The 19,716-nt window shown below is 50.3% G+C and overlaps 1 protein-coding gene across 1 annotated transcript in view; it reads right to left on the minus strand.

Annotated features, from left to right (window-relative positions):
• Positions 1-19,716, minus strand: part of LOC136109597 (dynein axonemal heavy chain 9-like) — a 191,971-nt gene that overhangs the window by 159,551 nt on the left and 12,704 nt on the right. Inside the window, exons 11-21 of the mRNA XM_071816766.1 lie at positions 19,150-19,218; positions 18,076-18,202; positions 15,931-16,186; positions 13,849-14,090; positions 10,970-11,105; positions 9,739-9,935; positions 9,220-9,644; positions 7,003-7,225; positions 4,569-4,735; positions 3,332-4,202; positions 180-310 (exon numbers count right to left, since the gene is read on the minus strand). Of these exons, the coding sequence (XP_071672867.1) occupies positions 180-310; positions 3,332-4,202; positions 4,569-4,735; positions 7,003-7,225; positions 9,220-9,644; positions 9,739-9,935; positions 10,970-11,105; positions 13,849-14,090; positions 15,931-16,186; positions 18,076-18,202; positions 19,150-19,218 (2,844 nt within the window). The remainder of the gene's footprint in view (positions 1-179; positions 311-3,331; positions 4,203-4,568; positions 4,736-7,002; positions 7,226-9,219; positions 9,645-9,738; positions 9,936-10,969; positions 11,106-13,848; positions 14,091-15,930; positions 16,187-18,075; positions 18,203-19,149; positions 19,219-19,716) is intronic.

A 19,716-nucleotide genomic window follows, 5' to 3' on the forward strand; every position in this document is an offset into this window, starting at 1 on the left:
TACGCAAAGCCAGAATCCACCTTGGGGGCTTCAGGGTGATGGATCATGAATAAAAAGACTCAATGTGTGAATGCAAAGAACGCACAGTCCAGAAGGAAAGCCTTGGAGCACAGGTTAAACCAACTTATTAGAGCTGATCCCAGTCTCTGACAAAATCCTGGGACTGAAGTTGTACCTACCTACTCTGAATGTCCTCCAGTTGTTGGGACAGACCTGGTTTATTGGTGGCCTCAACCACATTTGGGGTTTTCTGAGTTTCATAGGCCAGTTCTTTAAAGTCCACATCAATCCCTTCAAAGCGTTTGGAGTCCTAAAAAGCAACACAAACATGTTCATGGTAAAACATGGATTTTGTGCTAAAGGTCTCCATCCTCTGGGTGCTGTCTTTGGGTTGAGGGGAAAACCTTCTGTCCAGTGCAGACAGGGACCCCTCCACCATTCCAGAATGGCTCTTCCACTGACTTGCCTGAAACTAGTCTTCAAACAGGCACTTGCCGCCTTGTCACTGTATCCCAAAGGGGTTGTGGATAAAGTGCTCCATGCAGGAGGCAATGTCTAGGACCAACCATTTTCATGGGATTGAATTCCCCTTGGAAAACCTCATAAATCTCTCTCTCCCATGTCCAGGTGAAATACCAAGTTTCCCTGGCTGCAGCAGCAGGAGATGCTCCCACACCGTGGAAAGGCTACCAGCCTCATGTGAATGCACTCCTCCCCTCCTGCTACAGCACAGGAATCCCAACACCCATCCACAAAATGGGTATGATGACTCTTGCAGAGGAGAGCCCTTCCTTGCCTTCAATGAGGGTATGGAAACCCCATGTCAGCACCGGAGGCCCACATCAACAATTATGCTCCATATCTAACAGGGACTCTGAATTTCTGGAGCTAAACACTGAAGAATAAAGCAAGCTATGTTGAAAACATCTCTGCTCCTCCCTTCTTCCCAGGTCAGGCCTCCTGAGTGAGGCGGGACACTGAACAAGTGTTCCAAGCAGTCCAGGTAACACTTCCACGTTACCCTGTGTTCAGCCCCAGGAGCAAGGCTCCATCTGGAAGACTGAGCCCTCCCTACACTCACGCCACAGATCCAGCTCCAGGTGAGCATCCCACAGCCTGTCAGCACATCCCCCCAGCCCTGGATGCATCCTGAGGGTGCTCAGCTACAGAGACTTTGAGTTTCAGTCTTTCTTTTAGGGAAGAGAAGCTGCTGACTGAGCCAACAGTGTCCCTGGAGCCAAGAGGGCCCCGTGTCCTGGTGCATCCAGCACGGCACGGCCAGCCGGGCAGGGAGGGGATTGTCCCGCTCTGCTCTGTGCTGGGGCGGCCTCACCTGGAGCATTCACTGTGTGCAGGGCTGGGGACACAGGAGAAAAGGAGATAAAGCTACTGGAGAGTGTCCAGAGGAGGGACATGAACTTGGTGAAGGGTTCGGAGGGGAAACCGTGTGAGGAGCGGCTGAAGTCCCTGGGTTTGTTGAGCTGGAGCAGAGGAGACTGAGGGCAGAGCTCATGGGCTGCAGGTTCCTCAACAGGAGCAGGAGGGGCAGGGCTGAGCTCTTCTCTCTGTGACAGTGACAGAACCCAGGGAATGGCAGAAGATGTGCCAGGGAGGGTCAGTGGGACATGAGGAAAAGGTTCTTCACCCAGAGGTGCTGGACACTGAACAGGCTCCCAGGGAGGTGTCACGGCCCAACCTGACAGTGTTCAAGAAGAGACTGGACAACGTCCTCAGACACACGGGGTGACCTGTGGGGTGTCCTGTGCAGGGACAGAAGTTGGACTCGACAATCCTGGTGGGTCCTTCCAAGTCAGGACATCCTATGGTTCTATGGTTCATACCACTGCCAGACAGCTACTGAGATGCAGACAGTTGCCCAGCAGGATGCAAATGTAAATCATGATGCAATTTCATACATGACATTAGATAGCTCCTGGATATTAAGAGCTTGCTGGCACATGGTACAGCCTCAGGGCACTGGTTATCAGCACCTGTATATATTGCCCAGTGAGCGAGGTGTGCCCAGAATCATAGAATCATTTAGCTGGAAGAGACCATTGCAATCATTGAGTCCAACCATAACCTAAATCTAGTACTAAACCATGTTCCTCATCTATACATCTTCCAGGGATGGTGACTCCAGCACTGCCCTGGGCAGCCTGTTCCAATGCCCCACAGCCCTTTGGGGAAGAAACTGTTCCCAAGATCCAATCTCAGCCTCCCCTGGCGCAACTTGAGGCTGTTTCCTCTGGTCCTGGCGCTTGTTCTTGGGGAGCAGAGCCCGACCCCCCAGGCTCCAAGCTCCTTTCAGGCAGCTCAGAGATCAGAAGGTCTCCCCTCAGCTCCTGTTCTCCAGCTGAACCCCCCAGGTCCCTCAGCCGCTCCCATCACACTTGTGCTCCAGCCCCTCACCAGCTCCGTTCCCTTCTCTCAACTTGCTCCAGCACCACAAGGGCTTTCTTGGTGTGAGGGGCCAAAAACTGCCCCCAGGACACTCAGCACAGCGTGCTCTCTGAAGCAGATGGAGGAACAGTCCAAGCAGAGCAGAGTGCAGGGTTGGAGACAGAACAGTGTGTTGTCCAGGGGTCAATGGGCTGCGCACATCCCCTCGTGGGTGTTCGTCCCACAGTGGTGCTGTCAGCGATGCTGCTCGTGAACAGGGACGGGGGTCACACAGCCAACTGTGGGTCACTCGTGAGTGAAAGGCAGGTTCCTCCACAGGGCTGCCTGTGGGGCCAGGAACAAGTTTGGAAGATTTTCTAAATAATCAAGAGAATAGGGAATAAGACTGGAAGCTGGACTCAAAGACAGCCCTGAGGAGGTCACAACCCTGAGGACGGCATCAATGACAACTCTGCTCAATTTTCTGAAGCTGAAGTGGGAGAAGAGCTGCTCTCCTGCTGCACCAGCACTGGAGGCAGGGAAGCGGATGCTGCAAAGCTGCCTGGTCCAGCTCTGATTTGACAATTTGCACATCTGAGTAATTATCTCCGTCTTCTTCCCTCCAAGGAAAGAGGGAACATGCCTGCATCACTGAAGGAAGCCAGCAGCCTCCTGCTCAGCCTCCAGGAACTCTGCATCTGCTGTGCAGTGGTGGAGGGGAGGAAAAACAGTTTCTCAGCAGGGTTCAGGCACAACCAACAGTACAAAAACATCCTGGGGCAACACTGGGGAAACTGCTGTAGCATTAAGGGAGCCTCCAAGAAAGCAATGCAGCAAGAGAACAGTTCTGCTTGGGGGAACCCGGCAATATAGACAACCTTCTTCTGTGTAATGGAGGCTCTTCTTCAACGCTTTCCACACAGGAAAAATAGGATTTGGGATTTCCTACCTTAGGAAGCTGTGCCCGTATATCTTCTGAGCCTATGAATATGCTCTCCAAGTGAGACCACGTACGCTGCACTTCGAACCAGAGAGAAATGACGGAATCTGTTGTGGACAGCTTCCTCTGCCATATGGACACTTCCTCCAAGAAGAAAGCAATACATTTGGATGTCATTAAATTCTGCAGCTGCACCTGGTTGTCTTCTAAAGTTTCTATGAGTTCCTCATCTGACTTCAGCAACGGGATGTTCGTCCGGGGGTGAGGCTCATACTGAAACTCCATGGTGCTCCAAGTCATTTTTAGCTCCCTCAGGACTTTCTCCATACTCATTTCTCGTACCGCTTTGTCCACAATGCCACGAACCTCATCCTCAAAGTTATGGAGGTTGAGCTTCAGGAGGTCAGCCAGCGTGGTGTCCGAGTCCATCACAAACCTCACACCCGTCACCTGCATCAGCTGATTCCAGTGCCTTTCCCTAATGGCGGGATTTTGAAGTTCTGCCACAGCTTTCAGGGCCGTCAGCATGTTCTTCACCTTGCTGTCCAGCCCAGTGAAAGCATCCCACGCCCTCACCTCCTTATCCAAATTCCGAATCTCTCTTGCAAACTTTTTACACTCCAGATCCATGTTTTCCACGTTAATATCCGCCCATTTGGTGGTCTGCCAGTCATCAAGGCAAGTGCCCACAAGGGAGATCATATCCCAGAGCTCTTTGAGAAGACACAGCTCCTTTCGGCACTGCTTCAGTTGTTTATAATCTGGCACTATGACTTCAAACAGACCAGCTGATTCATAAATCGAGGTCATGGCTGACTCCATTTGTTTAATCTCAATGTGCTTTGTATCCAGCAGTTGATAAGGCTTTTTGGTGTCAAACCTAGAAAGAAATGTTTATTCTTCATAAGTGATATTGTAACAACTTCTAAAGAAAACATAAAACAAATGGTGCCTCTGAGACACAAAGCAGACATGATACGTCTATAGTACCCATTGATGGTGCAGCCACATGGCACTGCTGACAACCCCTTAAAGCAATATTGTGCACTCAGCATCCAGATTGAATCTCTTGCTAACACCTTACAGTGTTTGCAGGGACAAAACACCCAGGGCATAACAGATACAACACCGTGAGCAGGTAGAAAATGTGTGCAAGGGTTCGAGAACACATCCTCAGGACACTCCGAGATGATCCCATGAAGCTTTTCTTCCTCAGGGCTTCTCTGATGTTGTAACTTCACTGTACCTGAATGGTGCTTCTTTCCGAAATCGCTCTCTGAATCTGTGTTGCTCAACATCAAACGCCGCACAGCTCTTGCGCACAACTGTCATTTCGTTCGCCTGCAGAGGAGCCACATGCTGCTTCACAGCTATCGCCAGCTTCTTTATATTGTTCCATTTTTCTGGCAGCTCCTGCAAGCAAAATTTAAATGACGGTAGGCAGTATTTGCTATTTGATATAAGATGTGACTGATCTGTTTATGGACAATCACAGAACAGGAAAAGCAACAGATTCCATGCCTAAAACTGCAAGGAAGTTTTGTTGTGATGCAAAAGCTAAACACAATTTGGGATAAAACTTATCAGTTATCCACAATTTTGAAGACGAATGAAGACTGAGACTTTAAAACTGACTGCTCTGATTGCAAAAACATGTTAAATAACTTCAGAAGAAGGGTCCCAGACCAGATCCTGGGCTCCCAGGATGGCTCAGTGGTTGAGAGAGCACAGTTCTCCTGACACTGAGCCCAGCGGGACCCAGAGCTGGCTGGAGGCAGGAGGGTGGGCTGAGGATGCAAGTTCATCAGATCGTCCGGCTTCCCAGAGCTAATTAAGAAACAGAGCCTGGGAAATTTCCAGCCAGCTCTTAGAGCAGAAGATATTATGCCAGAAGGACTTCTACGGAGCTTTCTGGGGCAAATCCCTCCAGCCTGCCTGTATAATATTAGTACTAAATAAGACAGTTTCTTTCTCAGGACTGCATCCAAGCTGCTGGTGCACAGTACTGCTAACAATCCACCCTTTGCACCTGGGATTTTATTTAGAAAGAGATTTGATTTCTTCTCTTCTCACTAGACTTCTCGAGCCAAATCCTCACCCCAGACAGTGACACCAGCCAGGGTTCTGCTGTCCTCAAGTCCCACAGCTTTGCTCTCCCACTTCCCCAGGTACTGTGCCAGCCTACAGGAAAGACTTTGGGCTTCTTTTCATCCCAGTGCACATAGTTGAGAAGACTAATGGAGATGCACCAACACTATGCAAAGAAGCGAAATAACCTGGAGGCAGCAGAGGCGGCCAGAGCAGGGCCAGTCCCTCCTGAGGGGTCTCTTTCTGGCACTTCATGTTCCAGTCTCTGTAGAAATCACTATCCATGACCATAGCAGGGCACACATGGAGCTGCTTCCTTGTCCTTCTCATACAAACTATCAGCTCCAGCCCATCCATCTTCATGGCCATGGAGGGAGCGGTACCTGGAGGAACTTACTTTGGTTTTCCTACTGTGTACAGCAGTGAATGAATTATTCAACTATGTGTTGCTGTCACTTGCCAGAAAGAACGAAACTGTTTTGTTATCTCCTACATCTGAATGGCTGCCCTGCATACCTCATTTCTTCTGTCAGAAAAATAAATCAGTTGTTCAAATCTACACGCACAAACAGGCACCAAGCAAGCAGCTCTTGGGCAGAGGAATCAGCAGAGCCGGGTTCCTCATAGCACCATTTTTTATGTTGGACTGAAGCTGCTGCAGCAGCCAAAACATTCATTTAATGCAGCTCTTCTGTTTTTCAGGGTGTCTGTAGGAATCCAGTTATCTTTAGGACCCTTACCCGTGTCAGATTTGGTGATACAACCATCCGTGGATCACGGCTGCACCAGCAGAAAACTGGGGGATTGCTAAACCCCGCTCAGGTCCCATCCAAGCCTGCAGCAGAGGGAGGAACTTCTCCCCAAAAAGCTCTGCCTTAAACCTGGTGTCCTACACAGAGCCCTCTGCACACAACGCCCTGTGACTAAGGGGTATCCATCAGCATGCAGCCACACGCTCCTCCACCGTAACATGGTGACTGCTGCCAGTTCCCCAAGGCTGGCTGGGCATCCCACAGGCTTTTCCAACCTTCACCTCATGGTCCCCCGTCCAGAAATGAGAAGAATTCCCCAAAGAAAAATCGATTCATCAGGGCCAGATGTGGAAAGGTGCTGAAATACTTTCATAACGTGCTCCCAGTGATGTTCTTTGGGTCAAGCAGATTGGGTGTTATAGACCTAGTGGAGGACTGAAGTCCTATGAGAAGGCGACTCCTCTGCCAACATTATCCTTCCCATCTCCACAGTTGCCAAGAACTGGCTTATTTAAAAATAATTATAATTCAAACTAATTAACAGATGTATTTGAAAATGCATTAATTTTTTTCAAGAGTAATCGCTGAGAGCTGGAGCAGGCAATTCTATGTTTTTCATACATAACAAAAGGCTTAATCTCTGCTTTAAAAGAAAAATCTCAATATAACTCCAAAATTTAGAGCTATTAAGGCACATCCCACAATAGTAAAATACTATCCACTGAGGCCCTCTAATGACAGGGAGTGGGGCTTTAAATATTCCTGCAATGCTCTTAAGCTCATACTCTTTGACGCTGGCTACTTGGCAAACCGCCGTGTCCACCGCAGCTTTTCACCCACCTCCAGTTGCTTATAGACTTCCTCCGGCAGCTCTTGCTCATACGTCTTCAGCAGTTCGACGGTTTGCTTCAGGGGCTCGAACATGGCATCGGTGACACTGTGCCTTTCCTTAACGGCCAGGAGATGCCCCATGATCTCCACCAAACCATCATAATCGCCTTTTTCAACCTTTTTGCTCAAACCTTTGTCAGCAGTTTTTATGAACTCGTCCAGGTCAGACAAGCTGTAGAACACAAAACAGGAAAGCACCAAATGAGAGCAGTTCCTACCGGAATCATCCAGGCAGCTGGACTGGCACGGAGAGGGAAAGGCCTGGCTAACTCTGCCCATCACATGGCAACATGCTGAGGGCATCAGAACCACAGTTCATGCTCACAGGGATCCATAGATGTGGTACAGCTTCCTGTGAGGAACGGATAAATGGGTTGGGACTTCCCAGGTTGGAGAAAAGGCATTTGAGGAGCACAAGTCTTACGAGGAGAAGCTGAGGGAGCTGGGGCTGTTCAGCCTGGAGAACAGGAGGTGAGGGGAGACCTGATCTCTGCAACTGTCTGAAAGGAGGTTGGAGCATGGAGGGGGTTGGTCTCTTCTCTCAGGTAGCAAGTGATGAGATAAAATGGCCTCAAATTTCTCCAGGGGAGGTTCAGATTGGGTATTAGGAAAAAAATTATTCACAGAAATGGCTGTCGGGCCTTGGAACAGGCTGCCCTGGGCAGTGGTGGAGTCACCATCCCTGGAGGGGTTGGATAGACATATAGATGAGGTTCTCAGGGACATGGGGTAGTGCCAGAGTTAGGTTATGGTTGGACTCTGTGATCTTGATGGTCTCTTCCAACCAAACAGATTCTATGACTCTATCCTATGATTCTATAAGGGAGACCTGTGAGCTCGGGTCTGCGGTCTGAAGAGAGTGAATTTGAAAGGACAGTTTTCATGTCATCTCTTCCAATACAAGAATTCGACAAATGAACCTGGCAGGTTGTAAAGCTACAACAAACAGGGATTCTTCTTCGCACGCTGCCTTATTTCACAGGGTAAGTCTCTGCTGCAGAAGGATGCAGATGTTAAAAATTCACAGCGGTTCAGAAAAGCAACCGAACATTTGTGGGAGAAAAAAAAATCCATCCAGGTCTTTAGATACAAAGGTACAACCCATGACTCTCAAAGTCCTCAGGTATGAATGGTTAGAGACAAGGAGACTATTTGGGGGAAGTTTCCCTACCTGCTTCTTGATCTCACCAGCTGCTGGACACTGTTAGCAGAGCTTGATGGGCTCTTGGATCTTTGGTCCTTTCCATTCTTCCCTTCTCAAAACGCTTACTTTTGAAGTGCCCGCTTAAATTCTGTGGATGCTGCTGGACCAAAACATAGCCCTAAACACTTCACCTATTAAAGACTAAACTGCTGAGTCAGGAGCTCTTAATAAGAACTCCTAAATGCCTGTTCTAACCTATGCAAAAACCTCTTTGCACGGGAATTATCGTGCTGAAAAGAACACAAGAGATCACAGCAGCCACCACACGCAGCAGCCTTCACTAGTACATATGTCTGTAAATATTTCTTCGTAAGCATCCAAGCCCTGTGGCATCCTTCAGCTGCTACTACTCAAATAAACCACCTAACACATCATCCTGCAGAGACCAGGCGGCTGAGCAGCTATTCAGAGCAGGGAACACATGTTAATTCAAAACTTACATCCAAAGCTCCTCCTTTTTGTAACCTTGAAACTGCCTCCCCATGACTGCTCATGCCAGGCAACCCAAATTACTTTTTTTACAAAGAGTGCACTCAAAAGAGCACTGCATTTAGAAACGGAGCAAGTATCTCATGGCATTAATGCAGCTTTACTGATGGCAAATTCAACAAAATAAGCATAGAGCCCTAGAAGAGATTAGATTAGTTGGACCAGGATGAACAGACAAACAGACATCCTGTCCAACACCACACAGTAGGTCGTAGGAGCATCAGCTCGCAGGATGTCGATGGTACCGAGTTCGTGGAACTGTTTGCACTTTACACACTCAGCTGGACCAGCTGCTCCCAGCAGAGACGAGGGGATGAAAGTTAGCAGAGATGCGATGGAGCTGGCAGGGGGTGTGTGCCCCCTCCTCTTGCTCCTGTATTAGCCTTTTGCTTATCAGTGTGAAATGATAAAGCCCAGCCAACACAAGAGAAACCCACTTTGGTTCTGGGAAGAAGAGGTAGAACGGTTCCTACCTGTGCATGACGTGGTCCATGAGATGCTGCTTGAACACCAAGCTCCACCGTTTAATCACATTCAGCAGAGATGCTTTGAAAGGCCGAGCATCAACTTTCATCCAACTCTGGAAAATGCTGATGGGCTCGATGCGATTCACCTCCTCATAGATCTTCTCGTAGGAGTCAATCTGCTCTCGGAACTGCTGCAGCGTGGGAGGTGACTCAGGGACCCCGTTCTCTGCATGGGCCTCGATTTCTGCCGCAGTGAGGATGTGCCCGTAGAGGAGGAACTGGCGGAAGAACTCCTTTCTGTCCTCCCCGTACAGGTAGGAGTAGTGGTCGAAGGCACTGCGGTAATCACAGCAGGCCGCCATCACGGCCTGCACACGCCCCATCAGCTCATGGCACATGTCGGCCAGGTCAGCCATGTCCTCCATGTCAGCCTGGAGAGAAGAGGAGAGGAGCTCGCAGTGATGCGGGGGCAGCGTGGCACCTCCTCACTGCCACACAGCGTGACGGAGCTCCACAGCCACGGACCTGGTAGTGGAGGAAGCCGCTGTGCTCAGCCAGCCTGGGCACCAGCGATGAGATCCGGTAGATGTCGTTGAGAAGACCTTCCACCATGTCGTAGAAGCCATCGTTTGTGCCAGGGTCCAAGGAGGGTTGAAATATCAAATCTGGGATCACCAAATCCAGCTGCACCTCAAACAGGGGAGCAAGCCCTGCCTTGGAATCTGGTAGGGAAGAACAGAGGTGCCAGGTTGTTTTTGAAGGGGAGAAAAGTGATCTAGAGCCACCACTAACATCCCACCACAAGACACACACATGCCCCACAGGGACACCAGGCAGGTGGGACACCCACTCGCTGGGTCCAGTGACATTGTGTCTGCATACAACGCAGAGGGGAGGCTGCCAAACCAGCTGGTGTTCTGGTACCCACAGGAGATACTGGAGAACAGATGAGACACAAGTGATTTAAGGACCAGAAAAATGCTGTGGAGAGAAGCCTTAAAGAGACCAGGCTCTTCAGCTAATCAAAAGGGAGTCTGAGAGCTGAACAATTACAGCGCATAAGTACTTACAGAGGAGAAAAACAACAGGAACCAAGAGGCTCTTTAATTTAGTGGAGAAAGGCATGAAAAAATAAAACACCAACTGGTTTCACAAATGTGAAATTATGTGCTTGTTTTTAACAAGATGGTGAGGAACTGGATGCAATTCTCCAGCTCAGTGTGCCTCCACATCCAGGAGGGAAGCGTTCTGGAGATGTGCTTTAGCTGGACACAGCTGCTCTCAGCAGAGTGACCCTCCGTGGCAGCCTTAGGCAGGAGCTCTGGTTTGGTGACCCCTCTCCTCACTGGACTAATGCTCAGTGATGGAGGTTTTTCTTTCATGTCTTTCATCCACAGAACCAACTCTTGAGACTCTCCACAAACGAAAGGTTGTGTCACCTTGATGCTTTGTGCATGGGAGGTCAGGAGATGGCTGATGCCCAAGAACAGACTTGGGATGATGCCTCAATTTTGTCTGTTCACGAATCCCAGCAAATGGTGCACAGTCATCTCTGTCCCTTCCCTTGAGCAAGGCTTTGCTCCAGTGACCAGGGGACAGAGTTACCCTCTGAGTCTGGAGGCTCCTCCAGCACTTGCTGTAGACAGTGCAAGAGGCAGAGTAGAAAGAAGACCACAAGTCAAAGCACAAAACAGAAACTTCCTTTTGGTGAGACTGAAGATGGTATCACGGTCAGAGCTGAGGAACCAGCAGTTACCTGTGTTTTCGAGGAGGTACTTGAGTGAGCACTCAATGGCAGTGAAGAATCCATCCAGAACTATCTCATCCACATAATCCACATAGGCCTTCCAGATGTCAGATGCTGGGTCTGCAAGTAAGAGGCTCTGGTTTTCCTGGAAGAAAAAGACGACACTGAAATACAATGGGGCTGAGTCTGTCCTACAAGAGCTGCCCACAGCTGAGGACTCATGGCAATGAGCACACAGGTACCAGCCCTGCGGGGGGTGAGAAACCAGACAGACGGATGTTGCTGCTGGTAGCATGGCCACAATTTTCTCCTTCTGTCAAGGGCTGCTTTGTCATCTGAAGCAACTCAAAATAATCACAAGGTAAAAATGGAGTGCGTGAGAGACTTAGCAGCCCTGCAACCTTCTCCTCCCTCTTCTCTGAGGCCAAAGGGCTCGAGGGTGCTTTGCAGACCTGCGCCAAAGGCTCATCCCAATGCATGAAGCCTCAGTCCTTGTGGCCTGTATAATGTTACCTTGGGTGGATGAGTCCTTCCAAGTGGACTGCTTACACCTCTGCCCTACAAATGGTCATCTCGAAACAAGAGAACTTTAAAATTCAGAAAAGGGTTTTTAAATAAACCAAGTGAAAATAGTTAAAGATTGGGATCAGAAGACAAAGGGTTGGCTTACAGCCTCCCTTCTCAGCTTATTGCGTTCCCTACCTCCAGGCAAGTTCACAGTCAGGAAATTCACGGTTTTCTAGGCCACAGAATGGCCCCATCCTTCTTGCGTCTCCTCTTCCACACCCACAAGACCAGCCTGGGTATCCATCCCCTGCACCTCCCAGGCTCTGCCGTGATCCTGTTCCGGCCTTGCTATGCCCTCTGAGGGCTCTTTCTCTTAAGCCTGCCAGGGGCTCTCAACACAGGCACGGGCTCAAAAAAAACGTAAGGTCCAGCTTGCAGTCTGCTGCCAGGGGTTCAAAGCTGGCTGTATTTCATCTCTGGGGACACAGGAGAGGGTGCCATTCCCAGTGGCATGGCAGCTTGGCACACATGAGATCATAGAATCATTCTGGTTGGAAGAGACCCTCAAGATCATCGAGTCCAACCATAACCTAACTCCACCACTAACCCATGTCCCTAAGAACCCCATCTGTACATTTGTTAACACCTCCAGGGATGTGACTCCACCACTGCTCTGGGCAGCCTATTCCAAAGCTTCACAATCCTCTCTGTGAATTATTTTTTCCTAATATCCAATCTGAACTTTCCTTGGTGCAACTTGAGGCCACTTCCTCTCATCCTATCTCTTACTACTTGGGAGAAGAGACCAACCCCCTCCATGCTCCAACCTCCTTTCAGACAGTTGCAGAGAGCAAGAAGGTCTGGCCTCAGCCTCCTCAAGATAGAGTGGCATTGCCAATTGGCTTGAGTCAACCCAGAGTTGCTGCTCCCCAACTTTACACATCAACGCTGAGTGATTAAACTGTTAACAGAGCAAGCCAGGGCTCTGGTGCCTTGCAGACTCACCTCCACATTTTGCTGACACAAGAGAAAGGGGAACTTCACAGGACTGAACACTATGGGAATGCCCATTTGAAAGCACCACCCCCTCTTCACCGTCCCATGCCCTTGTATTTGACAATGCCCCCTTGTCACTGGTGTTCTACTGAACCTTTACTCCAGAGGCCTCATCCTGGTGCAAAAGGGCAATGCAAGCCAGCATCTCACTGTCCTGCCTGTGCTTGTGGGTGCACGTACCCAAACTCTCTGTGCTCTTCTCTCAGCAGCCTCAAGACTCACCTGCTCAAAAGAAGACCTGAACACCCAAGGGAAACACAGCAGACCAGCTCTTGGCCCCTTTGCTGCTGTTCCTCCAGGTTTTACCAGCACAGCAGGACAGAGGCATGGGGACATCCTATTTTGGGCCACGGTGCCTTTCCCTCCCCAGGACCTTCATGCTGCTTTGCAGTTGGTCCTGCCCTGTGAGCCACGAGAGCAGCGGTGCCAGCCCTCCTGCCTTGGCCACAGCCCCATGTTCTCTCCGGTCAATTTAGGAAGTGTTCCCATCTTTTGGGTGTAGCTGGAGGTGGTTGAGCCTGTCACAGCTGTAGCAGCAGGACAACGTGGGCATAGTAAAATCCTCGCCGTGGGTTCAGAGGGTACAGAAGTGGGTCAGAAGCCCAAGTCTGAGTGCAGACAGTGAAGTAAGGTGAGCAACAAGGGCTCAGTGTCCCAGAGAGGGTCAGCCCAGTCTCTCCAGAGTCCAAGGCCAGATGGTGACCCTCAGGAGTGGGTTGGATCTAAAATCCATCTGCCTTCCAGCCAAGGTGCTGTCCCTGACACGCTAAAACCTCTGGGCAGGTGAGGCGCAGAGATTTGGGCTTTCTCCTGCTCTGCAAAGAGGACTCTCAGCTCTGGCAAAGCCACTGGAAAAAACCCAGGGTTCAGACAGCAGCTTTTTTCTTGTTACTCAGCTTCTCCCTGGACTGACAGCGTCACCTCCTGCTCCCACAGAGGAACAACAAGCCTAAAGCAGAAAGGTCAGCCACAGCCAGCTCCATTTTAAGGTGAATATTTCGGAGGAGTTTTTCCTCTGAGCAGGATCCCAAAGCCTGATGCACGACTCCCCTCTAGTGGCTTCACAAGAACCAGGACTGGGAGCCAGACTGGGCTGCATCGGCTCCCACTCCTGCTCCAAACTCGGTGCCTGGTCAGCAGCCCCGCACACTCAGCTGTACCAGCTCACCCATCAAAGTATTCCTTAATCAACAACAGGTAAGTTTTTCAAATGAGTTAAGGGAGTTAATTTTAAGGTGAAGCAGCTCTGGACATTTTCACCAGAGCGGAGAGACACCCAGAGCCTATGAAGAGTCAACAAACCCCTGGAGAAGGTCCCCCCTCACCTTCACCAGCAGATGAATCCTCTGCCCTGACTCTCGGACAAGGCTGTAACGCCGTTCCAGGCGGTCCTGACAGTCCTCCAGGCTCAGCAGCGATTCTCTTTTACAATCTCTTCTCACAAATATGGGCGACGCCCACGATCCCACGATGGTCTGGATCTCCTCAACATTGTTTTTGGCTTTCTGTATCCTCTGCTCGAGGTCATGGACATCATCCATCACCATGGAGATGTGATCCCAGACACCTGGTAAAAAATGAGATGATTGACTACTTTTTTTCAGAGCTGCATGGCCAAGCTCTTGTGCACTCTCTATAAGACTTTTCCCCCACGGTTTCATGTATTTCTCACCCATCATTAACACAAGAGACTTACCACCTCAACCAAAAGAGTCACTTCTAGCTCCCTCCTACCCCAACAATCCATGGTACAGTTGCAGCCTCTGTTTTCTGCCAGGAGCACCAGCACCGTGGGGACGTCTGACACTTCCCCCTTTCCCGTACCCAGATTTAATCTGCTACCAGAGAGAGAACAAGGACAACAGGCTGAGTGTTCCTGCCACTGTCACTAGAGTAGGGACCCACAGCCCCACAAACACAGGCTGTGACAGCCCAAGGTACCAGCGAGGGCTGCATTTAGATTCAGGGAACTTCATCTGCAGGAAAGTCCCTTCATCTTTGTTGTGCAATGGAGAAAGAGTTTTTCAGCATGAGAAATTCTGCTTTGCAAGTTCCCAAGGGAGGACACTTGTTCCTGTTCATACCACAAGCCTGATGACAGAAATATATATTCCAACAGCGAGCAGTTTGCTTTCACCAAGAGGAAACAAATTGTCTTCCTCCATTCTGCTTTGCAGTTAAAACTGATCAAGCAAGAACACTGGTTAAATCATCCCAAAGTCACGGTGCACAAACCTCACCACTAACCACAGTATTTCATCTGGCTGGAAAGGATAACGAGGTGGCCCTGGCCCTCACTGGGAGAAGTCTGTCCCAAGCCAGATGGCTGGGCCAAGGGGTCCCAGTCCCTGCACAACTCAGGGAGAAAGCAGTGCCTTGGGGACACAGGGACACGACCACACAGTGGGTCACTTGGGCTGGCACGGGCAGGGAGCAGACTCTTCAACCCCAGCCTTGCCAGCTCTCACAAACCCCAATCTTGCCGTTTCCTCAGCATCACTGCTTACAGGGTAGCCTCTCTTCCCCAAAAGCCCAGAGGGAAGCTGAAGGGATCAGGATCCTGTCCCCAGCCCAAGCAGATCAAGGTAAGATGGGAAGGAGCAGGCAGGCTGGGGGCTGCCCTTTGTCTCCCCAGTGCTGGCCCTGCTGGAGAGTCCCCTGCCCTGCTGTGAACTGTCACTGGGAACCAGGTGATGGAGGCTGGGGACATGGGAGGAATCTGATGAGACCCAAGTGAGCAGGTTAACCATGAGCAACGTGCCCTGTGGCCAAGAAGGTTGATGGTACCTGGGATGCGTGAGTAGGAGTGTGGCCAGCAGGTCGAGGGAGGTGAATCCTCCCCCTCTGCTCTGCACTCGTGAGGCCCCATCTGAGTGGTGTGTCCAGTTCTGGGCACCCCAGTTTAAGAAGGACAAGGAATTACTGGGGAGAGCCCAGCGGTGGCTACAAAGGTGCTGAGGGGTCTAGAGCATTTTTCTTCTGAGGAAAGGCTGAGAGAGCTGGGGCTGTTGAGCTGGAGAAGAGAAGCTGAGAGGGATCTGATCAATGGGATCAATATCTCAGGGTGGGTGTCAGAGGATGGAGCAGACTCTGTTCAGTGGTGCCCAGCACCAGGGTGAGGGGCAACGGGCACAGACTGAAACACAGGAGGCTCCATCTGAACATGAGCAGAAACTTGTTTGCTGGGAGGTGCCAGAGCCTGGCCCAGGCTGCCCAGAGCGGGTGTGGAGTCTCCTTCTCTGAGACATTGAAACCCGCCTGGACCCACCTGTGTGATCTGCTCTGTGACCCTGCGTGAGCAGGGGGGTTGGACTGGGAGATCTCCAGAGGTCTCTTCAGCCCTCACCAGTCTGGGATTCTGTGAAATCCTGTATGGCCTCTTTTGCCCTAACACAGAGCTAGCTCACCCTCCATCTTCCAGTTGAGTGTTTCTTCTGCCTTCTTCAGCTTCAAGTTAATATCCCACAGCTGCTCCTGTATGAGAGGGTATTCAACCTCCAGGACTGTCTTCAGGACCTTGTTGTATCTGTTCACCATCAGCTCCAAGTTGGCCGCCAGCTGCCGGTATGACTCCTTGGAGGAATAGATTTCTGCTGCCGTGGGTGGGATGGCTCCCAGGCGGCTGCCAGACAGGTAGCTCACCTCCCTCAGCACCGACACCAGCTGCAGAAACAAGGCAGAGAGCTGAATGTGAGACAATCCTCCCCATTCACCTGGTAGACACCCTCCCGTCAATTCTGGGGATCTTAGGGGGTTCCTGCTGTTTTATTCACAAAGCAGCACGCTCTGAGAAGGGCCTGGACGCCTCCTAGTCCAGACCATCTCCCTCCCATTGATCTTTGCCTCTGATTTGCTTCCCAATCAAAGACATATAGCTCTGTTAACTACCCAGCCAGCAAACCCTGTGCAGCCTCTAAAAGCCATGATGATCTCTGGTCCTCTCAGCTATCCTCATCAATACAGTCTTTCAGCAATACTGTGCCTGCAGGAGGAGGCACAACCAAAAGCATCTTTGAGTTGTGATGGAACAGGATTGAGTGGGTTATTAAACTATAAACCCAAGTAGAAGTGAGTCCCTGCAACAAACGGATCAGCAAGGTCTTCCAACGCAATATATCAATTCTAAGACAAAAAAAAAAAAATCTTTGCTCAGTTTAGTGGCTTGTGAGAGGGAAAATGCTCCTGAAACTGCACATGTTGGCTGGGTGACAGAAATTCAGTATATTGTATGGGCAATGGCAGGGGTGAGGAGTATCTACAATACTAAAGTGACTATGTCCACAATGACAAGAAGAGGAAAGAAAGACGGAGCGCAGAAGGGTGAAGGGAGCAGTTTGAGGAGGTGGATGGAAGAGGATGGGATGGGAGGAAGGGAAAAGCAGGGGATTGAGGGAGCAGGAGGCCAAGTGAGATAGAACCAAACTCCCCTCCCTTTTATGCACTGGAAGGTCTGAGACATCCCCACCATGGTGTCAAGGATGTCTTACCCTCTTTCCCTCTCCTCCATGGAAGGTGAGCTCTGGAAGATTCTTTAATGTTGAAGGGTTGCAAATACATCCTCCCTTTAGGCAAAATGAGGTGCTCCTATCTGCTCTGAAGGGCATGAAGGGGCTGCTAAGCAGGCACCTGAGGACATGAGGCAGTCCTCGGTATGGAAAGCTGAGAGCAGCGCAGAAGCACTCAGAGACTGGAGCTAAGAACATGCTCAGCACGGCACAGGCTCCAAACCCTGGCACCAGGGTGAAGGGTGGAAAACATCCCCTGGGGCCATTTGCTTCCCACCTTAGCAAGGAGATTCCAAGGAGCTGGACAAATCCTTTGTCTGAGAGCCAAGCTGGAATGAGCTCTGGAACCTCAACACTTTTCTCTAACAGCAGCAAGTCCCAGGGAAAGGGGGAAGTGTTTGATGTTTTCCCAGGCCCCTGAGATTCAGCACCTCCGCAGCAAATGGCATTTCACATTTGAGAGGCCCCAGCTCTCATCAGGCCCCAGAACCTTTGAATCCACCTCTGCACTCTGCTGGCTTGGACCCTGCCTCTGCTTTGGGCAGGGGGATGGTCAGGCCTCCCTGTGCTGGAGAGGGCAGCCCTAGGGAACAGAGACCTACTGGAAGCCTCCTGCACCACAATTAAGGAAATCCAACAGCCACAACACTGAAGTAACAAAACAAACCTTTCCTGGGATTTTTATACCCTTTCAGGAAGCTCAGATTTCAGGTAAACATAACACGAACCCACGTCTGTAGGATGATGCTCCTACGCTCCCCACACCAGCGTCAAACCAACCTGCTCTGGAGATGTTGACACCAGTTAACATCTGGCTACTCACGGACTTTCTGGCTTTAATTACAATCTGCGCTGCTTAAACTGTAATCCTGATATTTTACCAGGAGACAGAGCCCACAAAGGGGATGGTTAATTCATGTCACCCATCACAGATGCTCCAGGGACCTCAGCAGAACAGATCTAGTAGCGATCCCACCAGACTTGCCATGCACGGTGGGGCACAGCTTGGAGACGTGCCCTCCAGCAGACAGGAAAGCTAGTTCTTACCTGGGGATCAAAATTAACTGTGATCAGTTTGGTTTCTGGATCTCGCCGGATAAGCGGTTGAGTAAGGTTGTACTGTGATTTTTCAGAGACTGTCTGGGACCAGTCTGCATAGAGCTTCTCCTGATACCTGCCGGAAAACAAACAAACAAATTAAAACATCCACCACGTAGCTGCCAAGCCCGCACACCAAGACATATAACCAAATAAAAGCCAAGTCCACTTCTGAGGGCTGAAGAACATCAAGGAATATTTAAAACCCACCCACACCACCTCCATAAAGATCTTGGCTTCAAAGACAAACACCTGAAAACCAGTGACAGCATCAAGTCAGGAAAACAAAGATCCCCCAAGTACCATTCTTAGCAGAGGATTCAAATTTGGGGACAAACATTCAAAAGCTCAGAGCAATCAGTTCAGTTTTAGCATCAAACATTAAGATATTAAGTGAGGTGCAACGAATCCCACTCCCACTTATGGAATACACACATTACAGCCACGGTAAGTACACTGTGAATGGGCACAAGTGGATTGAGACTTCTGGTCAGCTCAGGTTTTCTACCACAGCATCTCCTACATCCAAAAGAATCTCGTTCCAACATTTCTGCTGGGCTGCACAGCCCCTGTCCCTCCCATGCAAACTTCTCATTTCAAGATATCACGGAAAGACTGTGGTGTGTAGCAAAGGATTCCTCCTCCTCTCTCATCACAAAATTCCTTCTGGCTTAGAAAGAGACATTCTCAGGCCCTGGGCTTGCAAATGTGCTGAAAGGTGGTTTAGAGAAGGAGAAGGAAATGGCCTCAAGTTGCACCAGGGGAGGTTCAGACTGGATATTAGGAAACATTTCTTCCCCAAAGGGCTGTCGGGCATTGGAACAGGCTGCGAGGGCAGTGGTGGAGTCATCATCCCTGGAGGGGTGGACAGACGTGGAGATGAGGTTCTCAGGGACACGGGGCAGTGCCAGGGTTGTGTTAATGGATGGACATGAGGGTCTCTTCCAACCAAAACAATTCTATGATTCTATAAGGTTTGGCTTTTTTTCATATAGTTACAGTCTTGCCTGAGCCACCACTTACCTGTCGAGCAGCTGGATCATTTCTTCATACTTCTCTATCACCCTTCTTCCTTCAGCAGAGTCCAAGCAGCTGGTGGCACAACAGACAAGCTCAGCGTTACATTTAGCCCTGTGAGGCTGCAGTCTCTATTTACCCCTTCCCAAGACCACCCACCACCTTGCAGGCAGACCCTGGCTGGGGATCTTACATTCCACCCCACCATATCGCCCAAAACCATTTCACTGCACAAAAGCTCTCCAAGCCCCAGTGCGCCCTTTTGCGGGTGTTTGCATGGCAACTGGCAAACGAGAACCACGTCCTGGGGGAAGAACAAGGGCCCAGAGCTGCTGGAGGAACACTGGTCTCCGTAACATACTCAATGCTCCGGTGTTTGCACAGAGCAGGGCAACCTCTGCTCACCAGCCACCACTTTCTGAGGTCAAAGAGGCACAGAAAGAAGCAGAGTGTGGCTCCCGGCAGATGAAGCTCTTGGCGGTGCCCAATTCATGCCCCTCAAACCGAAGAGCAAAGGTGTCCCAGAGTGCGGGAGGCAGAGCCCTGGCCACGCTGCCAGGGCTGTACAGCCCA

Source organism: Patagioenas fasciata, chromosome 18 (assembly GCF_037038585.1).
Source record: "Patagioenas fasciata isolate bPatFas1 chromosome 18, bPatFas1.hap1, whole genome shotgun sequence".
NCBI lineage: Eukaryota > Metazoa > Chordata > Aves > Columbiformes > Columbidae > Patagioenas > Patagioenas fasciata.